The 25,470-nt window shown below is 46.0% G+C and overlaps 1 protein-coding gene across 13 annotated transcripts in view; it reads right to left on the reverse strand.

The window, feature by feature from the left end:
- Positions 1-3,142: 3,142 nt before the first annotated feature.
- Positions 3,143-25,470, reverse strand: part of MCPH1 (microcephalin 1) — a 233,978-nt gene continuing 211,650 nt past the window's right edge. For 7 of the 13 annotated variants that reach the window (XM_070598592.1, XM_070598587.1, XM_070598586.1 and 4 more), the window contains exons 13-14: positions 9,884-10,121; positions 3,143-3,526 (exon numbers count right to left, since the gene is read on the reverse strand). In XM_070598592.1, coding sequence (XP_070454693.1) covers positions 3,471-3,526; positions 9,884-10,121 — 294 coding nt within the window. In that variant the 3' untranslated portion in view covers positions 3,143-3,470. The remainder of the gene's footprint in view (positions 3,527-9,883; positions 10,122-25,470) is intronic. The other 6 variants (XM_070598595.1, XM_070598597.1, XM_070598596.1 and 3 more) reach the window with 1 other exon arrangement.

A 25,470-nucleotide genomic window follows, 5' to 3' on the forward strand; every position in this document is an offset into this window, starting at 1 on the left:
TGTCTACAAGTCCTTGTGTAGACACATGTTTTCATTTCTCTTGGGTACATACCTAGGAGTGAAGTTGCTGGGTCATATAGTAAGTGTATGCTTAATTTTTAAAGGAAATTGCCCAATGGGTTTCAGGGTGGCTGCATCACTTTGCAGTCACCAGCAACGTGTGAGGGTTCTAGTTTCTCCACATGCTGGTCAACTCTTGGTATTGCCAAAAGTGTTGGTTATGGCCATTCCAGAGGGTGTGTAGTGGTATCTCCTTGTGCTTTTAATTTGCATGTCTCTAATGACCAACCCTGAACATCTTGTCACGTGCTTATTAATCTGCATGTTCTTGTGTGAAGTATCTTCTGCTCATTCTTTATCTTATTAATGAATAGAAGTTCTTTACATAGACTAGATACAATTCCTTTATCAGATACATGGTTTGCTAATATTTTCTCCTAGTCTGTGGCTTGTCTTTTCATTTTCTTAATGGTTTCTTTTGAAGAGCAAAAATTTAACTTGAATAAATTGAGGTACAATTTTTGTTTTTATTAATTGTGCTTTCAGTGTCATATCTAAGAAATCTTTGTCTAACCTAAGGTCAGAAAGATTTCCTGCTATGTTTTCTTCTAGAATTTTTATAATTTTAGTTCTCACGTTAGGTCTCAGCTGGGAACAGTTTTACTCTCCAGGGGACTTTGGGAATAGCTGGAGACACTGTGGATTGTCACAAGTGGGTGGGGTACGCTACTGGCGTCTAATAAATAGGTAAAGGCCAGTGATGGTGCTAATAAACATACTACAACGCACAGAGCAGCCCCCCACAGCAAGGATTACCCATCCAAAATGTCAACAGTGCTGAGGCTGAGAAACCCTGAGGCAGCTTTCTGGTCCATTTCGAGTTAACTTCCTATATGATGTGAGGTAAAGATCTATATGCATTTTCTTGTCTTTTTGCATGTGAGGTAAGGATATAAGTGCACTTTTGTCTTATTTTTTTCTTTTTCCAGGACCATTTGTTTTAAAGACTATCCTACTGCACTGAATTGCCTTGGCACCTTTGTTGAAAATCAACTGACCATAAATATGAGGATTCATATCCAGATGCTCTATTCCGTTCCCTCGACCTATATTCGATCTTTACGCCAACACCGCACTTTTTTTTTTTTAAAGATTTTATTTTTTTCCTTTTTCTCTTCAAAGCCCCCCAGTACATAGTTGTATATTTTTCGTTGTGGGTCCTTCTAGTTGTGGCATGTGGGACGCTGCCTCAGCGTGGCTTGATGAGCAGTGCCATGTCCGCGCCCAGGATTCGAACCAACGAAACACTGGGCCGCCTGCAGCGGAGTGCGCGAACTTAACCACTCAGCCACGGGGCCAGCCCCAACACCGCACTTCTTGATCACTGTAGTTTTACAGCCAGTTTTGCAATCAGGTAAATCCTCCAAGTTTGTTCTTTTCCTAAAAAATTGTTTTGTCTACTAGGGTTTCTTTGTATTTTCATCTGAATTTGAGCATCAGTTTTTCAAATTCTATAAAAAAGCACCCTGGGATTTTGATTATTACATTGAATCCAAGGATCAATTTGAGGAGAAATGCCATCTTATCAGTACTGAGTCTTCTAATCCACGAACTTGGTTTATTTCTCCATTTACTTAATTTCTCTCAGCAACATTTTCTAAGTTTTGGTATTCAGGTCCTATACTTCTTTTGTTAAATTTATTCCTATTAAGTTTATTTTTAGATGCCATTGTAAGTGGAATTGTGTCTTTAATTTTCTTTTTTCATTATTTATCGATAGTACAGAGAAATACAAGTCAGTTAGTTTTGCATATTGATTTTGTATCCTGTAATCTTACTAAACTTGCTTGTTCTATTTTTCCTTTGACACCTTATAATTTTCTACATATAGTGTCAGGTGATCTGAGAATAGTGTTATGTCTTTATTCCCCATCTGTATGCCTTTAATTCCTTTTTCTTGCCTTCTCTGGGTAGAATCTTCAATACAATGCTCAATAGAAATGGTGACAGCCACAATACGTTTCAAACCTTTTTAAAATACCAGAATTCTGAGGCACTTTTAGCCCTCCCTGTTTTGGGTAGGGGATGGCAGGCCTGCAGTAACTGACTTTTACGATGGTAGGGAGGATTAAATGAGGCAACACATACAAAATGCTTAGTGGAATGCCTGGCACAAATCAGTGTCTTCATCGAGTGCTGGCTTTTAGAAGGAGAATCCCGACTGGCCGCTGGCAGGCCAGCATCAGGAGACAGAACTCGGCACTGAGGACGCAGGCCTGGGTGGACAGACGGCCCGGGTGGACAGACGGCCCGGGTGGACAGACGGCCTGGGTGGCACTCTACGGCTGATGCGGTGGTGGTGGTGGGAAGTCCTTTGTGGCTTGTCCCCAGCAGGAGTCGCCGGTTTCTCTCGGCCTCCTCAGGAGTTTTTGGTTGTGGGAGCTCTGCCAAGTCCCTGAACTTGAAAGTAGCCAAGCCTGGGGCACTTGTGGATATAGCACAATGGGGTTTCTAACGAGAAGAAAGGGACTCGGGCCTGCCGAGCTGCTCTGAGACTCAACTGCTGTCGGGGCAGGAGTATTAAACTCTATTAAACTAAGAGAAAACCCTTCATTGTTTCCACGTGCATTGCCACCTCCTTTCTCTAAGGTTTGTTCTAGCAGTTGGCTCATGATATTTGTTGAGTAGGAGTAACAGCTGAGATAAGTAACAGAGGAACAAGGCGGAGAGGGGACAGTGTCATGAGGAGGCCTTCATGGCACCTTCAACCTTGATGGGATTTAGCGTTTCTCTCCTTCAGAATGTGACCGGTTGGCAGGTGTATGGTTCAGCCCCACTGCCAGTTTCCTCTTGGGGACAGCATCAGGGCGCCCGATGGAGGCTGTGGCCTGTTGCTGGCGATGCTCTCCTCACCATAAACTGAGCTTTGAGAAGCAGAGCTACTCTGATGGCAGTAATTATCAGTGACTGTGACTCCCACCCCTTCCTCATTAATTACCTTCAGAAGAGTCTCAGATACATAAAAAGTAACCCCAATAACTGATCTATGTCCTTCACGTCTAGTATGACATGTTAATAAAGATCTTAGGTTCTAACCAAGATACTTAGGCGGGTTCTTCAATTGTTCTCAGTAATAAAACAATTTAAATTAATACCCACTCTTTATTTAACAGTATGGTGCTTCAATGACAAAGGTTCTGTGACCTTTGAATTATGATCGTTACCAAGATACAAAGACGGCCCCAATAGGGCTGGTCAGCACTTCTCTGTAACACATTCAGACATCAGAAAGTCACACAAAGGAGCTTCTTTATGTAAAAACCACAACACACACAGGACAAACATGTGATGACATAAAAAGGCACCCTTTCTATGTCAGTTCCTCCTCTTCACAGTTTTGTTTCTCACTTGAATGTCTACAGACGACTTCGCGAGCTGTCTGCCGCAGCCACGTGTTGAGCGGCGCCCCATCATTGCAGTAATAGGTAGTTTTCAGAGGCACAGACCTTGTGCTGAGTGATCGAATCTAGAGAGAGAGAGAAGCAATTTAGTGTTTATGATGGCCAGCCCCACAGGAAAGCAAGAACCTTTAATATATACACAAAACCATATTTAAAAATTCTAAATGGTCTAGAATGCCTTGTCCAGATGTCCATATGTCCATATAGCACATGTGGCTATTTAAAATAAAACAAAATAATATAAAATGAAATAAAACAAAGAATTCAGTTCCTCAGTCACACAAGCCACATTTCAAGTGCTCAATAGCCACATGTCCTATTAGATAGAGCACACATAGGCCATTCCCACTATGGCAGAACGTTCTAGTAGACAGGGTGAATAAAGTTTGCTTTGTACCAAAGGGTATTCGCTGTAGCTAACTGACACAGGTCTCCCACGTCATGGACTGGCAGAGTATAAGTAAATACGTAAGAAAGTTTTAGTTATGACACCAACAATACATCCTAGGCTGTGTCACCCAATCTGCTGAGCGGAGAATTCTCTATGGAGTACAAAGTTAGTAAGCATACTTTCTAAAACTCAGGTCTTCATATTTTGGTAGAATACGTTGGACTAGTCAGCTCTGAAGGCCTGTCAGTTTGAAACTCTATTATTTTATGAAATCACAAGAAGTCACCTGATCCAGGACAACCCTGGGTGCAGGTGAACAGGCCAGCACAGGTGCACACTGCAGCCAGCTTGAAGCAGCCCCTTAAACTCTTTCCTTCACGCTGGAAAGTTCACGGCTCCCAACCCTTCTTCTACTGTTAGGATGAAAGAGGAATGTAATGGGCTGTCTGCAATGACTGAACTACAAATTAAGTTTAATTTAACTTATTTACCATTATTATCCAGAGGCATGGATAAATTACAATTGAAGGACCTATGAAGTCATGATGATGAGCAATACAAGATGGAAAACTATGAAGGCTGTGAGGTACAAAGCAGAAATAATGGGTTTATTCCATGACTATAGGAAAAAAAAAAAAGAAAGAAAAAGAAAGAAAAACTGGCTCATCTTAGTAGTATCTCAAGATAGTTCCCAGAATGTAAGGGTAGCCCTCCCAACACAAATGTGCTCCACAGGGGGTCTGGGCTGGACCCTTTCTCTTCTTTTCTTTTTCAATATTGCTAGGATTTTGACTGCAAGGTTTTTTCCCCCAAAGAACTCTTTTTTCTCTCAACTTTTTTTTCTTTGCTTCAATTTTGTTAATATTTGGCATTATCTTTATTCTTTCTTTCCTCCTACATTCTTCTGTACAATTTGGTGCTTGAAGATGAATGAATATATAGTAACAAAGTTTAAGAAAAATTGGTTAAAAAAATAATTTAACCCAAAAAGTTTTTTCTCTTCCCGCAAATTGAGAAAAAGTTTCTTTTATTTTACTTGATTCCCCACACTGACGATGACATTTCTAGTGATGGGTATAAAATGTTGCCTCTTTATAATATTTCTCATTCTGAGTTGGATCTGAGCTGACCTTTTTGTTTTCAGTGAGGCTTGAGGACCACGCGTGGCTGATTGGGGACAGAGAAGAGTCTTTTATTTTCCAGTTTGCGCGCTTGCCTGTCACATGCTTTCTAACCCTCACATCACCGACAGTGCTCACATCCGTGACTGGAGTCCGGCTGGTGTAAATTGAACAAAGGGGCGCCCAGGGAGGCCGGTTAGGAAATTTCAAAGATAACCATCTGGGACCACTAGTGGACCGCGGAACACAACTAAAGGGAGAGCTTAGAAACGCACTTTCTGGGCTCACTCTTTCCACATCTTTTCAAGGCTCTAGCAGGCTAGCAGTTAATTGAAAAAAAAAAACCACTAGCGATATACCTTTTAAAAAGCCTAAACACACGAGATGTTGAAAGTATAAAATTCCACGAGTCAGTTTTAGTTCTCATTCCTTTCTATTCTGGTAGATTTCACCCGCTTTGAGAACAACTCAAAAACAAAAAATTCATCTTATTGTCTGAAATGGCATCTTAAAGTTCCGCAGTGGCTGTCTGAATGGTTGCCGAGCTCCTGGGCAGGCGGCCTCAGGGAGGATGAGAGTGGGTGGTGTCCTCAGGAGGGAAGCAGGCCCGCCTCCTGTTCTCCTTTCTCCCTGTCTTTCCATCCTCAGCAACGGGCCTCACCTCTTGGTGAGGGGTTCCTCATCTACGCAATGAAAATCTGGCCTGAGACGATCTTGAGGAACCCTGACAGTGTCTATTTAATCAAGAAAGCCTAAGGTCCGAGGCCTCCAGAGTGGCCTTGCTTTAACCAAACGCTGCCTCCAAGAGCATGCGTTTTTCTGGGCGGAGTTCCTTGTCCACCATCAGGGGAAACAACATTAGCATGCACAGGGCCCACATGTTATCAGAGATCTTTTTCCTGCAAACAGCGACATGGGGAGACATTCAAATCAAATGCTTTTTATAAGCTATAAGGAAATCATGCCGAGGCTAAACTTTTTTTTTTTGGCAACGTTGTTGAGAATATTACATTATGTTCCCACAATAGCATAAAATGTATGTCTTATCACTTCAACATAACCCAGACAATAAAAAGGCGCCTGAGACTGGAAATACGTCTTATGAGAAAGGCCAAACTAACCTTAAATGATAACACCAATGGGGGATGAAAAGAGTGAAGAGAAACGATTAGGGCACCGAAAGTGGTGGACTGGCGATGAATGGGACACGGGTGCAGAGCCCCCAGCCCCTGGCAGCTTTCACTTCTGGCGCCAAGCCACGTCAGAGCCCAGGGTCTTAGTTTCCTGATATGTAAAATGGGAATTCTATTCTATGGGCCTGCGGGGGGAAATGAAATTCCTGGAAAATGCTTTCAAATAGAGTATGCATTACCAATATCAGGTAAAGCTACATTCTGCTTCCTAGTGCCGGGAACTTGATTTCTGTTTTCCTGTTTATTTTCATAAAATTCAAGCGCCCGCAAGTGTTTTCTCTCTCAAAAGTCCCCATTTCTCCTTCTGGTTGAATGACTCATCAAGAATCTTGGCCTAAGGATCCTGCTGTTTCAGGGAAAATGGGCTCTGGGGAACGGATCGGGAACATAATCACGACGGTTCAAACAGCCTCGTTATAAGGCAGCCCGGCATAGATGAGATGCTCCGTGGAGCAAATGAGTAAGACAGGGCTTAAGTTTCACGTGGGGAGTCCCGTTGAGAGGTTTCGTAAGTTCACACCATTCTATGCCAGCGACATGAGGCGTCAGCCAAGGGGGCAGGCTGGTTGAATGCTAAATGGACTCCCCAGAGCTGTGTCTCTCCCAGAGAAAGAGCCAGAGGCTGGAAGAAATTCTTAGAACTAGAATAAGCACTTAGGCAGTTCTTTTAATATTCATAAACGTTGGGTCACTCTTTTCAAGATACACATGGTGAAGGAGAAAAGGCTTATGCGATGGATTATGGTGCCAGGATGTCAGAGGTCCTGGGGACAGAGACCTCTTCTTTTGGTGGTGTCCACTTTTCCCTGTGCCAAAAAAAAAAGAAAAAGAAAAAGAAAAAGGAACTTCTCAGATGTTTCTAATGGCTAAAAAGAAAAAATCTCTTGCTTGTCCGTCCCTTGTGATTTTACTATGTCTGCAAAAACAAAGACCCGATAAAATATAGGACTAAATAGGAAAGTACTAAAAAACCCTGGAATCTTTACTTTGGAAGGTAAATTGCAAATCTGAAAGTGATACGAGCTACTTTTAAGACTGTCCCTATAAATGAAATATGTTCCAACTGGAAGATCAGCCGCTGTGTGAGGTAGAGTCCCTGAGACTTAAGAGTACATTAGGTCCAGAGAAAATAGATGATTTGCCTCTAGTCAGAGAATAGCTAGTGGCAGAGGCTCGATGGGGCGGAGAACGCAATGCTCTGGACTGTATGTTTTGCAGGTCCGTGCACGTGTACAGAGACATAAAAATGAAATCTTTATTTGTACAAAGCTGGAGCTAGGGTATTGTAACTCAATTCAGAAAGAGAAGAATATAAACTAACAAATGTTTGAAAAACACATGTTCTAACACCTGAGTGACCAGGCTGAGAGGACGCAGTGCAGACAGGGGCAGTGGCCAGAGTCAGGAGGCTCGTCTTTCTGGTGAGGATTTCACCACGCGGAGAGCCAGAGATTCCAGAACACACAATACCCGGATGCTGCCAAGGGCACTCACAGATGGTGTAATCAATGACAAATCAGAAACAGGACATGAATTATGGGAGAGGAAAGAAACAGAAACTTGGGTCCACGGCTCCAGCTCTGAAACTCAAAGAATTCCAAAGGGCCTTGTGAAAATTAATCCCTGGGGGCAAGCAGGTAGATAGACACTTGCCTCCTAGAAAACCACCAAGCAGGAGAGCTGAGTGGCAAAACAATTGGAGGAATCGGGTAGGGGGCAGGACTGTGCACGATCTGTGCACAGAAATGCACGAGCGACAGGAAGGGGCCGGCAGAGTTCCCCAACCTGGAAATAATAAGAGCGCAGATCCAGACTTTGGCCCTCTGCACAGTACACGACTGGCAAACTTTGAAAAGAGCGGTTGTTGATATGCGCTGTTGATATCAATCAGGTGCACAGTTCCGTTAGCTGAATGAGATGTTTTTTTTAAAAGCACAATTCTGGTCTCCAGTCGGTGTCATTTTGATACATGCGCTTTTTAAAAAACAAAACAAGAACCTCTGTTTCAGAACATAGGATGTTTTGAAGGTTATATTCTTGGCATTTAGAAAAGAGTAAACAGCCTCTTGGCTTTTGGACTGTAGCTAAAATCGCAGGGGTTTTTTTTTTGAAATTAGTTTCCAGGGAAAAGATAAATTACTCTGCACCAGATGGTAAAAAAAATTACTTTTGTTTGCCATACTTTTAAAATATATCAGAGGATGACCATCGTTCATTTAAACGACACTCATAAAATGTCTGTAGTTATGTATGAATGCAACTTGGACAAACACGGCATCTACTTATCTGTTGAAGGATAATGTCTAGGAAGCGGTGAGGAAAGCCAGAAGTTTGGGATTTAGAGACAAGGGGTGGCAAATAGGAGGAAGACTGAAAAAGAAACCTGGGGCGGAAGGAGGGAGAGAAAGAATGCACTTCTCCAGGCCCAAGAAGCCAGGTAAGGCTCGTGGCCAAAGGTGCTGAAACTGGAGTAATTCACTTTTATGGGTTGAATTATGCCCCCCATAATGCATATGTTGAAGCCCCACCCCCCAGGACCACCGACTATGACTGTCTTTGGAAATTGGGACTTTAAAAGGTAATTAAAATGAGGTCATTAGGGAAGGCCCCAGTCCACTATGACTGTTGTCCTTATAAGAAGAGGAGGTTAGGACACAGACACACACAGATGGATGGCCATCTACACGCCCGCTTGTCACCACAGCGTCAGCCTCCAGCCTCCTGGAGATCAGGGCTTATCTCTGCCACCGCTTGCCCTGCAGAATCCAGAGGAGCATTTGACACAATGTCCACTGAATTGATGCCCGATGTGTACATTACATTCACATTATGCTTACTTTTCTTTTCTTTTTTTTTCTGAGGAAGATTAGCCCTGAGCTAACATCTGCCGCCAATCCTCCTGTTTTTGCTGAGGAAGACTGGCCCTGAGCTAACATCCGTGCCTATCTTTGTCTACTTTATATGTGGGACACCTGCCACAGCATGGCTTGACAAGTGGTGTGTAGGTCCGCACTCAGGATCCAAACTGGCGAACCCCGGGCTGCCAAAACAGAACATGCAAACTTTACCACTGCGCCACTGGGCCGACCCCACAGTACGCTTACTTTTTGAAATAAAAGCTGGAGCTCCTAATGTACTAAAGGCAACCACTCTGAGCATGTGGACAAATGAGTTATCAGGAGAGCTGCATGTGAGGAAGGAGTGAGGGAGCCTGGGTGGCGGGTCTTGGCAGCTGGGCGCTCGCTGCCACCCCTGGAAGCAGAGTGAGGCAGGCCCTTGGGGAGAGACAGTGTACGAGCCGCAGATGGATGGCCTGTGCCGTGGCTTTAAGATTTGGGGCCCCTTTGGGTAGACTGGGTCTTTCACACACGCTAGTGGGGTAAAGTCTTATAGGAGCTCGTTTGTCGTCATTAACTACACTCCCACTGACAGTAAAAAGCAGGAATGTCTAGGTTGGCCTGTGACATGTAATAATTACAGGACTCTGGTAAAGCAGAGGTGTGGACACTCAGAGCTTGATCCAAAGGCCCCAGGCTGCATGGAAGGAGCGGTGGGCATGATGCTTCTCCCTGGGGAAACCTGTCCATGTGACTGGGACCCCAGAACAGTGGCTCTAAAGGGACCTTCAAGGGCTACTGCAATCAGAAGGCGCCTTCTCCATCCACCTCCACGTGTCCCCTGCAGGACCCACGGTTGTTCCTGGGCGGAGATTCCTACCTAAGATCCACGCTTCCGACAGATACTTGATTGTTGCCTTCCTCTTTCGTCGGGAGGGTCCGATGAAGATGCTGGCTTGGTGAGGGACACGCGTGATCCGGCCCCCACACAGGAGGACCAGTTCCCACAGCTTGGCTCTGGGGGGGTTGCTGGCCGGGGTGATGAACATCATCGGCTGATCGGCAAACAAGGTTCCCTGGTAGTGTCCCGCGGACAAGTGGCGCTCCAGGCGGCACAGCTGTCGGGCAAAGACAGCGGGAGGGTTAGCAGCAGTGCTGAACCATTTATTTTATTCAGAAAAGGTTGACAGTGAAGCTCACTCCCTTTTGGGAAAAAGAGCAGAACCTAAGGTTGCCTAGTCTTGGATGAATTTTGAATTCTGAGGATCCAGGGGAGATAATGACATTTAACAATAATGACAGATAATGAGCAGCTAAAATGGACATTTCCTGAAGCAGCCTACAAGTGAAACTCCAAGCAAACAAATGTATCAGCAAAAATGTTTAGGCCTTTGAATTATTACAAATTCTAACCCCAAAATATTGAGAATTCATCAGCTGTTCCATGGAGCGCGGAGAGCCGCATCTGCACTCTGCGAACCCTGTGGAGGTGACGCAGGAGCGCAAAGACGCCAGCCGACTGTGCTTGAGTAGGTGCTGTCGTGAATGGTGGTTCTATCCGTGGTGCTCCAGGGCTCCCGGCAGCAAACGACTTTCACAGGACCTCAGCAATGCTCCAAACCCAGCTGCACAGTTTCCCCAGGCAAAGAGAGGATGGGGCAGAACAAAGCAGAATTCCTACAGCTGTTCCCCAGGACAGCAGGTAGGGGCAGGGGGCGTCCAGAGGTCACTTCAGTGAGTCACTGTGGAAATGGTGATGGGGAGAATCTAGACAGTGGGAAACGCTGCAGAAACAGGGATGTTAAACTGCGCTTTTTTTCTGATACAGTTGTGGTCGTCTGGCTCACCCAAGGGACAGTGGGGAGGCCTGGTTATTCTAAACACACATTTCACTAATTATAAGGACTTCTTTTCAAGTTAAACACCCGCTGGGAGATGTTGAAGGTTAACTGCCATCCACATTTTGAGTATTTTAATCCGCTTATTTCCCTGAGGATTGAGTTGAGCGTTTGAGATCAGTGGCTCAGAGAAATTAGGGATTTTGAGGAAGTATGTGGGAAAAGAGATCAAGGTGCTTCTCAGAGGAGGGTGCCCTGGGGGAGGGGGTCGTGGAGGGAACCGCTCATCAGCAGAGGGTGGCAGACTGCCCGTCACGCAGAAGGGCTGACCGAGGAGATGGGAAGCAGGAAAGAATACATTCTTCAGTCCACATCTCTGGAGAAATCAGAGAAAGAATGAATTGTTCTTCTACTGGGTTTTCATACTACTTTTGTTTTTAAGAAAAGAAGATCCTACTACGAAAAAAATAGCTCCAACATTAATGGAATTAACCCAATAAACTTAAATATGGCCATGGAGTTAATTCTCTTTCCTCATTGCTGGTTTTGAATTTTGCAACGTAAGGCATCGCAGGTGAACGCTTTCACCTGATTGGGTGGGTGGCAGCGGGATCCTGAAGATGCACTAATGATTCTCCTCGAGTGGTGACTTTATTACTGTTTTTAGTTACTTCCGCTACCCGCCTGAGATAGGAGTGGAAAGGCTTTCACTTAATTTTGCAAATGAAGACAGTGAGGCAGAAGCCTGCCAAAAGATCTGCTTTGGCTAAATGATGAGTCAAGCTGGAAGGAAAAAACCCACAATCTACAAACTCAGTGAATTGCCAGACCATGTTGCAGTGAAACTGGAGATCAAGAAAGACTCTTACTAAGGTTGGATATAATCATATATTTAAAAAACGAGTTATAAAAGTGGTTGATAATTGAAACAATATAGAAGGACATAAAGTAAAAGGTGAATTTTCCTATGTTGGACACTGCTGTCTGTTACTCAAACCTGCTCTTGTCTTTCCCTCCTTGATGGCATGGCCTGTCTTTTTCTGTGGGCTAACCTCTGCAGGGCCACGTGTTCAAGGCAGGAGCCCCTTCCCAGCCCAAGGGGAAGACTCAGGATTGGTCCAAGCTAATCACAGGGATCTCATTTCCCTTGCAAAGGACTGGGGCAGACATGAGCTGCACCCGACCCTGGCCAATGGGACCTGAGACTAAGTCTGCTGGGGGGCGGCTCTTTCTCACTAATATAAACTAATGCAGAAGCAAAAACATGTCTCTGATTTGCTGGACTCTGTCATGCCAACACAGGATACACGGAGCCACCTGAGGCCCCAGGACACACTTAAAATGGCCAAGTGGGGCAATGGGAAGGCCCGGATACTAGATAACGTTTCTAAGTCACAGGAGTGATGGAACAAGGAATTGTCCTTCCTTTGTCCTTTTAATGTCAGAGGGGAAAAAAAAAAAGTTAATTCTTTAAGCTACTTTTTTGTCGAGATTTTTGTTTCCAGAAGCCCAAAGCATCCAGATGCCTCAGTTCTCACGTCCCCCGCCACTTACCAGAGGTAACCCCTATGAAGAGTTTGTGTGTATTTTTCTAAACTCTGTGCAGTGGCCACACACACATATTTAGGATACAGTTTTTCTTAACAAGGAAAAGTGGGATCAAGGATATTTATTGGTATATGGATAAGCAGTAAATCAAATCTGTTTTTAATCCAGTAGAAAAGGACAAATGTAAACATTTCAAATGTTTCAAAAGTGACTTCAGTAGCTAATTTCTTTGATTCTTCATTTTTCTTCCTCCCACATTAATTGAATGCTTACTGTCTGCCAGGCACGTGCAAGGTGCTGGGGAAGCAAAGATGATTAAGAAACAGTCCCTGACCTCAGTTTAAAGCACGCAATACAAAAGTCAACAAATGAAAATGCTTCCTTTTATTTATTTATTCAGCTTGAAATCAGAGGAGGCAAAGAATTACAAAGATCTGATTCTTCACTTAAAATAATTGAGACTATGTGCATGTTGACTTTCCAGTCCTAAGTAAAATAATTTCTGGGAAAGCGTAACCAAGATTTAGGTTACTTAAAATTAAAAGCTAATTTGGGAATTTATCCTACAAATACACTCTATATAAGGGCATGCATGGATAGGAATGCGTTGTCATAGAAACAAAGATGATTGGCAGGTTTTATTCATATTATACATATAATAAGACACATGATTCTGCTTATTACTGAGCTTTAGTTAAACTCGTTCTAGTAAGCGGAAGGTCTTAAGGATACTCTCCCAATACTCCCCGAGGACAGCCCGTACTTATTGTTCATCTCAGGCCCCCCAGCACGTCCACGTCTCAGGGCCTTGTGCTGTTGATATCATCTGTAAACACAAGTACCAATGCAGCCTTACCCTTGGAGACCATACTCTGCCTCTGAAGGCACCGACTGCCTGACGTGCCTTAAGAATTCCGACCGTGGCTAGTCAACTTTCCTCTCTAGCAGAGCACCATTTTGTCCCCACTGGTACATTTTTAAAAATAAATTGAAATTATAAGGCTGCAAGCAGCACAAAAAGTTAGCAGAGTGTCTGAGAATGCTGAGCGTGCTGGATGGTGCCCTCTGACTGTACCACCAGCAGGCCTTATCTCAAAGGGATGCATTTTACTTCGAGATCGAGGAGAAAAACTTCAGAAGCATAACTTTTAAGGTCAACTTGCTGTTGATTATTTTCATTGTCTTCTCAATCCTTATTGTAACAGCAATTCTCAGCAATTTGCTCTAAATCCTAATTTCATTTCAAACTTTTCAAACACACGTACACACTGGTGCCAATTGCCAGAGAAAGGCACCTGGGTGGAGCACGTGGGCCTTATGACGGGGCGGTGGAGGGCCCAGGAGTAGACTGCAGGGGTGACGGTGGTGTGTTATTTCTCTTCTTTACTCAAAGACGACCTCAGAGATAACCAGCTTTACCCGTACCGACCTAGAAGTTTCTAGCTAAAAATAGCTAAAAGGTAATTTTAAAAAATCATAACTCTCAAAAAGGTATGAAATGAACACTTAAGATGTGTTCATTGTTTTTAACTCTGACAGATGCTGTAACAGGTTCAAAGGAGAATCAAAGAACACATTTATAGATAGGAATATTGAAATGAACTTGAAATGGACCAAACAAACATTGGCTTTTCTGTCGGGGAGGAGGCTATTCCCTCCACCAGACAGAATTCATTTCATGTCCACAGAGAAGAATCGTTTGCGTTGCCAGCAAGTCTTTACAACTTTCCGAGTTGTGAACTAGCTCAAAGGCAACGAAAGCTGGGATCAGATAGCCTGGGAGGGTGTGTGCGGTCTAAGAAATGGGAGTTTTCCAATGACGAACAACTTTTCCCTACAGAGCCCAGGAAGTCTGCTGTTTAAAAGAAAGCCTGGAAGAAAAGAGGATTAAGTGGAGTTTACTGACTGCTGGGCTTAATTCGCCTCCAGATTAAACAGGGCAGTCAGTAGTCAGGGTGAATGTTGGGTGGAGTCCAGAAGAGTTCCCGCTTTTCTCTGTGAATGGCGACAGAACGTGATCATTATATATATACACACGTATGGATGGATGTGTAAGTATGCACATTTATGTACTTATATAAGACAAGGAGGCCACTGATGGAAGGCAGAAATCTTTCCCTGCCCTGAGTTCTTCATTTGAACCCTTGGTCGTAAAGGATTGGGACATTACTGAAGGGTCGAAGTTAGTTAAGGCCAAAGAGACATTAACTTTGCTTTATAAGGTGTTGCCTTTGCATTTGTGTCCTCATCAAGAAATCTACACTGATTTAACAGGTTGTAGCTCAGATCGTTCCAGTCTACTTACAAAGCCGTCAGTCAAGGGGGACCATGCTGTTCACAAAGCTGGGCAGAGCAGCATTCCCCGGAGTGCTTCTAGTCTCAGTGACTCCCAGTTATTTATCCCTGACCAGGAGCAAGCCCACAGGGGAGGGTGTTGACGGTTCACTTACCCCACCGCGGGTGTTAGATTTCAATGAGCGAACCTGCTTTTCCCTCCAGGAAGAGCTCACCTTGACTGTTCCTCTTTGGCTCACTGACAGTTTCCAGAGGTACTTATGAGCCGTACACCTCACTAGGAATTCTCAGAGCCAACTAGTCCACAATTGACAAGCCTGGAGCTCAGGGCGCCTGCTTCCTTTCAGTTCACCTGAGATCACACACCAGTAAACAGTAGTGTCAGATTCTGAATGGAGGGGAGTGCGCCCCCAAGTCCTGCCCTTTGCATAACTCACACGGTCTCTGCTCCTCACAGGCAACAGAGGGAGAGCAACACCCCTCCCCACATCGTACCCACCAAATGAGGTAATGCGGTGCCTTTTCAGTTCTAAGACGCCCTTCTCACATTCTAGCGATGATAATATAAGGATGGGTCTCAGTGCATGGCTGGTTGTAGTTTAATTGGCCAAAGAGACCACATACTTCCTTAATTTGTGCCTTGGTTTTTTTCAATTCCCCCTGTTTAGGAGGGAATTTTTTCAATTCCTCCCCAAGACGACACCTGACTGGAGTGATGGTCCATTTTATGTGTCAACTAGACGAGGCTAAGGGATGCCTAAGAGAGCCGGTAAAACATAATTTCTGGGTGTGTCAGTGAGGGGCTCTCGGGAACATCTAATCCTCTGAGGGCCCGAAGAGAACAGAAAGGTGAAGGAAGGTCAAATCCCCTCTGTCTGCTCAAGCTGGGACGTCCATCTTCTCCCGCCCTCAGACATCAGAGCTCCTGCTTCTCTGGGCTTTGGATCAGCCCTGAACGGCACCACCGGTTTTCCTGGGTCTCCAGCTGACAGTCCACAGATCGTGGGGCTTCTCACCTCTAGAATCGCGTGAGTGGATTCCTATAATAAGTCTCCTCTTGTATATCTATGTACCCTATCAGTTCTGCTTCTCTGGAGAGCCCTGACTAGTACAACTGCGTCACGAGGGAGGAGTGGAGTGAGCCAGGCAGAAAAGGGACGGACAGCAGGTGACATAGTGGCATTCCTGCCAGACAAGACAATGAGTTCAGGTGGGGAGGGTGGTTCTATGATCCTTTTTAAAAAAATAAGTAGATGAAAGGTAAATATATAGCTAAAATAGCTGAAAATTCCTACCATGAGAAGAGGTGGTTCCTTCGCTCCCACCTGCCACCCACACTGTGAGGTCCCTTCTCAGGGTCCTCTGCAGGGGGCCGAGTCAGTTAAAGTGCTCCAGCAGGTGTGGGCAGCCAGGCAGGGAAGGGAACCGTACCCCTGTGTTCCCTTTGGCCTCGCACTCTGCTGCTGACCCCAGAGATGCAGCACAAGAGAGGACAGGAGGCGAGAAAGGGGCTTTAGTTCAACTATAACTTCCGGCTAATGGGGATTCTGTGGAAGACGGCACAGAACGTCGGACGGGGGAGGATCTTGGAGAGCATCTCAACCACAGCTCAAATTTTACAGACAAAACTGAGGCTCAGGAAGACGAAGTTCCTTATCTGGCATTACCTGGCACCACAGAGATCCTGGAAAAGCTTTCCTGTGCTTCCTAAGATGTGAAATCCTCTTACCATTGCCTGCCACCCTGCAGCTCAGGGCTGAGCTACAGAATCAGTGTTCTCGGTGCCCACAGCTCCCCTGGCAGGAGGAATACCTGTTCATTCTTTTGTCAGTTCATTATTTAATTCACTCACTCATTCGTCTGGGTATCAGGCTAAGCTCCGAAAAGACAAAAATGGGAGGACACAGAGATTGCTTTTCCAGGACTTTCTAGAAATTCCAGGATAACAAGACATGTCATTTCACGGGATGGGAAATGAGAGCCTGAGTAGACTTTGCAGCAGGGGCATCTGACTTGGAGAGTGAGGAGAAGGTTTGCTCAGTGAAAAGCACTGGAGGGCACCACAGGTAAAAGGTGTGCGTGCAATCACACACGCTTGCTCAAACAGTTCAGGATCACTGGGGGGTGACGTGTGAGGGAGGCAGGGCTTGGCAGGTGGTCCCAATAACAAGAGCTACTTTTTAAAAGCATTTTAAGTAGGTCCCAAGGTGATGAGGCTGACCAAGCAGGCCCCAGAGTAATCATGATCACATGGTATGTAGTTAACGAGGAGCCACCAAAACCTCGAACAGGAGATGAGGTCACGAAACCCACGCGTTAGGAAGAGCACGCTGCAGACAACAAGGAGGGGTTGAGATCAGAAACAGGAAGACCCGAAGGAATGGACTGCAATAAATTCAACAGGAAGTGAAGAAGGGCAGGGCACGGCGAGGGGAGAGGAAGTGGATCAGGATGGAACGAGAGGGCAAATTCACCAGGATCCCGGCGTGTGTAACGGGGGAGGTTAGCGCCGTTAACAGAGCCATGCACCGCCTTTATAGGAAAGCTCAGCCACTGAGGTTTTAGTTTCCAATAAATAATACCTCTCTTTTCTCTCAGATTCAACACTAACTGGGAGATAGATACAGGTATCAAAATCACTATTGTCATTCATCAAGCTGACCGGAGATGTGGGCCCTAGACCTATGGTCATGTGAGTTTGCTGACGCCCCCATGATGATTTAGGAGGAGGAACCACAAAGTCACAGCAGGCACTGGACCAAGTGCCCCCTCCATGGCAGGGGCAAGCCCAGAGCAGATGAGCTGGAACACTTTCCTCAGGAAGGCGGGCAGATCTGAAACAGACGCAGAGGGGCTGAGTCAGGATGCCCAGCTCCTTCTGGCAAACTCTCCAGTTTACGAGCGGGTTTTCCTCTCTTGGGAGGTGTGAGTGAGGGGAGGACGCCCAAGACCAGGGGAACAGGAGGCGCCTCTCTAATGTCAACTTGAGAATGCAAGTACCTGAAGCACAGTGACTGGAAGTGGATCCTATCATAAGTCACTTGAGGGGCTCAGACTGGGGTGAAATCCTTAGCACTTGGGGCAACATCTCAGAAAACAGATCCTGGTGTGAACCCCTTCAACAGAGAAGACGGCAGACCCAGAGCAACTGTTTGGAAACACAAGATAGAACTAGAAGTTTCACCTTCGGAAAATGTCATTGCCTACCCTTGGCCACGTGGGATGGATTGAGTCTATCAAAGGTAGAATGAATTGGCTGTCATCAGAACTGAAGAGAAACATGAATGATGTCTAAGGTCCTGGGAAGTTAAAAAAAAAAGGAAATAGAAATAGAATACACTTTTAACTATTTTGACATTCACCTTATGCCCATAAAAATAAAAAAGACAAAGACTTCAAATGAGGGATACATAAAGACCCCCAAAACCCCTCAGTCTTACTGTCCTTCCTCTCATCTCCTGACCATTTTATTTCCGGGCTCACTGTCACTCTCCATCACCTCTCCTGTCCTCATGCTTGGAAATTTAAAAAGACACATAGGTGATCCTCCAAACACCTGTCCTCTCCATTCCTCAGACCCCTCTTTCCTGACGAGCTTGTTCTCTACCCGCCTAATGCTCAGCCCCCAGGGGTCGCAGAATTTCATACGTCCCAGGCCCACATCACCACCCCCCATCTTTCTAGCCCATTTTCTAGAAGTCTGCGGGAGCCTCTGTAAGTTGATACTACCACCTTCTCACTTCCACCCCCAGGGAGCCCTCTCTCCCCTCCAAAACCACTCCCAAGTCCATGGTCAATCTCTTGATGGCTGTTGACAGCTCTCTGGTCTCCAGCATTTCATTCCTCCTCACACCCAGCCAATGACGCCGTTTCACTTGACTGATTCCCCGCAGCAGAGCAGCTGTCACTGTAGATGGACCACCCCTGCTACAGTCGAACCCCCACTGTACACCAAGGGGCCCTCTCCCCTACTGAGGACTGGTTCCACCAATTCTCCCTCTCTCCTGATTGTTAAGCTGTGCTTACTGTATTCACACTGGCATACAAAACACCATTATTTCTCCTGTCGTTCCCCTGTTCTCCACTTCCCCTGGCAGGCACAGCCCCACATCTTTGTGTCCCTCTGTAGCATAACTCCTTGAAAGAGTGGTCCATGCTCCTGCCTCTCATCCTTCTCGCTTACATCCACTGTGATGGGCTTTTGCTCCCATCACGCCCATGGAACCGCCCCTGTCATGTCACTGAGGACCTCACACCGCTGATGCCAATGGGTGATTCTCAGACCTCACCTCATGGGAACCATCAAGACCTGGGACACAGATGACCCCTCCCCGTTCCTCAGTTGCTCAGCTCCTAGGACCCCACCCTCCCCTAATTTCTTCCACCTCCCTACCTGCTGCTGTTTTGGGTCTTTCTCTCCTTCCTGACTCTTGATGCCCAAGTGCCACAGGACTCAGTCTGTGGTCCTTCTCTTTCTACACTCACTCCTTGGTGACCTCATCCAGCATCAGGACCCCAAAGAGCCACTGTGCGCCGATGACTCCCACATTTTATCTCTAGTTCAGACCTCTTTCCAGAATCCCAGGTCCAGCTGCCTTCTTGACAGTCCCCTCAGATATCGATAGGCCTCTCAGACCCAATCCTGGCTTTCCTCCTCCTCTCTCAACTTGCACCACCCGCAGCCTTCTCCACCTCCAATTTTGGCCATTCCATCCTTCCAGGTGGCCAGCCCCCAAAAACGAGGTCAGTCTGATTTCCCACTTCCTCTCATTCCTCCCATCTCGCCTAGAAGGAAATCTGGTCAGCTCACCTTCAAAATACGTGGACGAGGACCACTCTCAGCGCTGGGCACCCCAGTCCAAGCCAAGCCAGCATTACCCCACACTCAACTGGACTCCCTACTTCTAAATTTGAACTGCTCACAGACTCTTCTCAACAGGGTGAGAATTTTAAAAACGTCAGTCGGATCATGTCACCTGTCTGTTCAAGACACTGGCAATCTCATTTCATTCAGAAAAAAAGCTGAAGCCCTTGCCATGGACAACATGGCAATGCCTCTCACTCCCCTCTTAGCATGTTCCTCCTTGCTCACTCCATTCCCCCTGGCCTCCCTGCTCTTCCTGACCACATGCCTCAGGGCCTTTGCACTAACTTTCCTCTCTGCCTGGGATGTCCTTTCTTCAGATGTCCATGCAGCTAGTTCTCTCACCTCCTTTATGTATTAACTCAGCTCTCACCATTTCAAGGAGGCCTGCCCTACCCAGCCTACTCAGAATCCCAATGCCCTCCTGACCATCAGCAACCTTGACACCCTTAACCTACTCTACTTCTTCTCTTACCACACATTTTACCACCTTCTATCATAGAATTTACTTCCTCACGGTTTATTTTCTGTTCCTCCTGCGAATCCAAGGGCAGGAATCCTTGTTTTGTTCAAGGCTATATCTCTGCACCTAGAACAGTGCCTGGCACACAGCAGGTGCTCAGTTATGTGTGTTGATCGATGAATTTATTGAGTGATGTGGAGTGTTGAGCTCAGGAGACTGAAGAGATTACATAGTCTGGTTTGAGGAAAGCTTCTACTCTAGTAAGAAGAGAAACTTACCCCCGGGGGAATCAGGGCAGCAGTGACAAGACAAGAAGGATTTCAAAAACAGGGGGCAGAGATCAGGGTAGGTGGGAGCCTGGGAGAAAGCGCCACGGGGTGGCAGTGGCTTCAGCCACCTGAAGGAGGAGTGGGACGTGGAAAGGCACAGCGAGGTGATCTAGTGGATGGTGAGGCCATCAGGCCAAATGGAAGAAAGCACCCCCACTGGGAGCAATAGGGGAAAGAGAGGACCAGGCAGAGGCCAGGCCAGCCGAGGAAGGGCAGGGGGTGCTGGAGCAGGTCCTCAGCTGGGGTGAGGGTGGAGGGGGAGGGTCAGGGTTTCGGGAGACTAGAGCAGACACTGCAGAGGATGCATCAAATAGGGCAGGTTCTGATGCTGGAAGAGCCAAGAGTGGGTAAGGATCTAGACTGGCGGGGTCACAGAGGGGATGGAGAAAGGGTAGTAAGTCTAAGGCAGATCTTAAAAGACAAGATATGGATGACTGACGGCCAGCATGTAGAGGAGGAAGAGAAGGGAAACTTCAGAGTAATGCTCTCACCAGGGACATCAGAGGAGAGGTGATTTGCTGGGAGCACTGGGCTGGCTGAGGGGGAGCTGGTGTGGCAGGTGGGAGGATGCAGGCTCCATTCTGGAAATGAATCGGATGGAGACCCATGTCACCAAATCAAGCAGTGTGAGGTACCGTCCTAAAAGATGAATCCGGAAGTCACTTGAACAGAGGTGAAAACTAAAGCCAGGAGAAGATGGATTCCTTTCTCACTCAACATGCAGTTCAAAAGTTCCCAAGTTTGGGGGCCAGCCCGGTGGCATAGTGGTTAAGTTCGTGTGCTCTGCTTTGGTGGCCCAGGCTTTGCAGGTTTGGATCCTGGGGGCAGACATGTTCACTGCTCATCAAGCCATGCTGAGGTGGTGTCCCACATACAAAACAGAGGAAGACAGGCATAGATGTGAGCTCAGTGACAATCTTCCTCACCAAAAAAAAGTTCCAAGTTTGGATGTTGTATTTTGAAGCACTGTTAGTAAAACACTCTTTGAAAGAGCTCAAGAGGAGTTTTTGTAAGAAAAATCAACATCTCATCTTCTTAGATTTGAGGAAGTGGGCTAAAGACACATCACCTTAGGAATGTATGAAATGGTTTTGTTTCATCAACTCCTGGCCTTGGAGACCCACGGGCTATGGGAAAGTTGAGTGATAACAAACTTCTAAATCCTTCCTTCTGTCGGCAGCGAGTTTAGAGGCCTGCGCTTTCTAAGCAGAATGATATTATGGGTTTTCATCATGAGGAAAGGAAAAGTCTTTAACAAGGGAGCTGAAAAGAAAGAAGACGGATGCTTTCCTTTCTCTGGGCAATTTTGTCATCACTGAGAGAAAACAGATTTGAGAAGATGATGACTTTGACCAAATGCTGCACCGGAAAGTTTGCAAAGACCAGCTAACTGCCCCAAACTCTGGGATGGCTGGAGCACAGAGGGAAGACTTAGGGTAAGTTACGAAAGGGTATTCGAACCAGCAACCAAGACCACGGCTGGAAAAGGTCAAGAAAAAGTTAAAAATCATGAATAAAGACACCGAATTACAACACGGACTTTCTTTGTTTAAACAACCATAGCTGGTGTTCCCAAACTTTCTGACTCTCAGGGACTCTGAGGGCAGAGCCCACAGCAGCCCCTGTCAGAGCGAATTTCCTGTCAGCTCTCGCTTTGCCCTTCTGCTCTGTAATAGATCTGCGTGTTTTACTATTAACATGTTTTAAATTACTTATCAATAAGTAAACACATCACACAAGAAAGATCAGGGCACTCACAGCTCAGTTTAAGGAGTACAGTTGGAGTAACATCTAAAAATAGTACATTTTTAAAAGCTGCTTGCATTTAGAATGAAATACTCTCGCAATAAAAGGGATTATTTGGGTCCAACTTTTTCATTCTACTGATAAGCAAACCAAGCCAGAGAGAAGTTAGGTGCAGGAGGCCACACAGAGAGTAAAACAAAATGGGGCTGTATCAGAGGAAGCCAGGATCTCTGTTAAGAGTTTTGACCTCAAATTCCCACATACCTACTAGGGGCTGGGTGCTAGGGAGGAAGACGATGAGGATAAAACATGGAAGCCCCCTGTGGAGAAAAGAGAACCCTCGTGCACGGCTGGTGGGAATGTAAACTGGTGCAGCCATGATGCAAAACAGGATGGAGGTGCCTCAAAAAATTAAAAATAGAACTACCATATGATCCAGCTTGGCTACTTCTGGGTTATTTATCTGAAGGAAACAAAAACACTAACTTGAAAAGATATACGCACCTCCGCGTTCACTGCAGCATTATTTACAAGCCAAGATATGGAAATAAGCTAAGTGTCCGTCGACGAATGACTGGCTAACAAAGATGTGGTACATACACACAATGGAATATTACTCAGCTGTGAGAATGGAGGATATCCTGCCATTTACAACAGCATGGATGGACCTTGAAAGCACTGCTAAGTGAGCTCAGTCACACAAAGAGAGACAAATACCATATGATCTCACTTACATGTGGAACCTAAAAAAGTCAAACTTGTAAAAACAAAACTAGATAAAATGGCAGTTACCAGGGGCTGGGGGTGGAGGTATGGACAGACGTGGTTTTAGGGAACAAACTTACAGCAAGTAGTAAGTAAGCCCTAGAGATATAATGCACAGTACAGGGAGTACAGACAGCAAGACTGCAGTAGAATCGTCAAACTTACTAAGAGACTAGAACTTAATTATTCCAACTACTAAAAAGAAAAGATAATTATGGAAAATGATAGAGGTGCTAATTATTGTTACAATGGCAATCATATTACAATATATAAATGTATCAAATTAACATGTTGTTCACCTTAAATTTATACAATGCTATGTGTCAGATACACTTCAATTGAAAAAATAACAAAACCACAAACCATGGATGCTCCCTCCAGTCAACTCCCACGGCTGCCACCTACCGTGCCGCCCCGAGCTTCCGCTGGTTGGTGTGCAGCGTGGGTCAGTGCCAATGCTGTCCCGGTGTGGGGACAGGAGCACACGGCCATGGGGTTACGGGAGTGGGAACAGCGTCTGGAAGAAGACGCCTTCACCTGGACTGAATTCTCAGCAGCTTTTGACACTGTTGCTGACGTCACCTCCCCCCGTGAAATATCTTGTCCCCTTGGCCCTGGGACCTACCACCCCTGGTTTTCTCCCTCAGCCTCTCCCCTCTGCCTGGGCTCATCTTCCCACTGGGCCATGAGATGCCGAGACGCCTCACAGCCCTCTCCTCTTCACAGCGCAAGCTCACTCCCCAGGCAGTTAGGGTCCTCCCGCCAACAGACGACCCACGTGTGTCACTGCCGTCGTTAGTGCAGAGCAATCCTCTGAGCTCTGGGCCCATGACCAATGGCCAGCCTGACTCTTTGCTTTTTTTGAGGAAGATTGGCCCTGAGCTAACATCTGCCACCAATCCTCTTTTCGTTGAGGAAGATTGGCCCTGAGCTAACATCTGTGCCCGTCTTCCTCTGCTTTCTATGTGGGACGCCTGCCACAGCATGGCTTGACAAGTGGTGCATACGTCTGCACCCAGGATCCGAACCGGCGAACCCTGGGCCGCTGAAGCGGAACGTGCGAACTTAACCACTGCACCACCAGGCCAGGCCCCTGACTCTCTTTTTGGATGACTCACAGGCAGTCCACACTTAACACATCTAAAACTTACCTCATGCTCTTCATTCCCAAACCTGGTCCTGTTATATAACAGCTAACAGTTAGTAAGAGCCTACTGTGTACAGGCACTTCTAAGCACTTTATCTGAATGAGCTCGTTTAATCCTTGAAATAACTAATCAAAGAGCTACTGTCGCTGTTTCCAGTTCACAGATGAAAATACGGCGCAGAGGGTTAACTTGCACAACGTCACATAATTAGGAAGTGAAGGAACCCTGGATTCTAACCCAGGCTAGCTACGTTCTTAATAAATACATAATATTGCTGTCAGAATCTCAGTGAACAGAACCATCTACCCAGGAATCTTCTTTGACTTCTTTTTTTCCCTCACCTTCTTTATCCAATTCATCACCAAGTCCTGTGGGTTTTATCTCCTGAATATCATTCCAGGTCCATCTATCTTCAACCCTACCATCACCATTCTAGCCAAGCTTCAATAATTTCTTTTCTGTATTAATGAGGTAGCTTACAAACTGGGTCCCGGCATACACTCCTGTGTCGTCGCTCACATGTTTTTCTTTTTTTAAAAGAGGTATTAAATGCATACCTAGCCCTGGTGGTCTAGCGGTTAAGATAAGGCGCTCTCCTCCCCACAGCCCGGGTTCGTTTCCGGTCAGGGAACCACATCCCTGGTCTGTACTGTGGCGGTTGCGTGTTGCTGTGATGTTGAAAGCTATGCCACCAGTATTGCAAACACCAGAAGGGTCACCCATGGTGGACAGGTGTCAGCGGAGCTCCCAGACACAGACAGATTAGGAAGAAGGAGCTGGCCACCTACGTCTGAAAAAACTGGCTATGAAAATCCTAAGAACAGCAGTGGAGCATTGTCTGATACAGCACCAGAAGGTGAGAGGATGGTGCAAAAAGACTGCTCTCCTGTGCACAGGGTCATTAGGAGTTGGAATCGACTTGATGGCACCACCAAGAAATTACCTGCATACAGTAAAGCGCATAACGTGCACTGGTCTTAAGTTTACAGCCTATGTATACACTCGGGTAATCACGACCACCGCTAAGATATGGAACATTCCCAGCACGGCAGAGGGCTGTCCTTGCCCCTCCACAGAGAATTCCCCCCTCAGCCCGGCAAAGATAACCATTATTCTGAGCTCTATCATCATGGATGAGTTCTGTCTATTACTGAACTTTATAAAAATGGAGGCATATGGTGTGTACCTTTTGCATCTGGCTTCTTTTACTCAACACATGCACAAATATATTCTTAAAGCCCTCCAATAGCTCCCCATTACTCAGAGCAAAAAACAAAACTTCTCAAATGGTCTACAGGACCTTCCACAAGCTGGCCCCTACTTTTACCTGTGGCCTAATCTAGCATCCTCCTCTCCCTCCCTCTGTCCTGCCATGCCAGTCTCCTTCGAGCCTCTGCTCCTTTCTGGCCACAGGGCCTTTACACATGCTGCCCCCTCTGCTTGGATGATGAGTCAGTCTCTTCTTACTCAG

Source organism: Equus przewalskii, chromosome 28 (genome assembly GCF_037783145.1).
Source record: "Equus przewalskii isolate Varuska chromosome 28, EquPr2, whole genome shotgun sequence".
Taxonomy (NCBI): domain Eukaryota; kingdom Metazoa; phylum Chordata; class Mammalia; order Perissodactyla; family Equidae; genus Equus; species Equus przewalskii.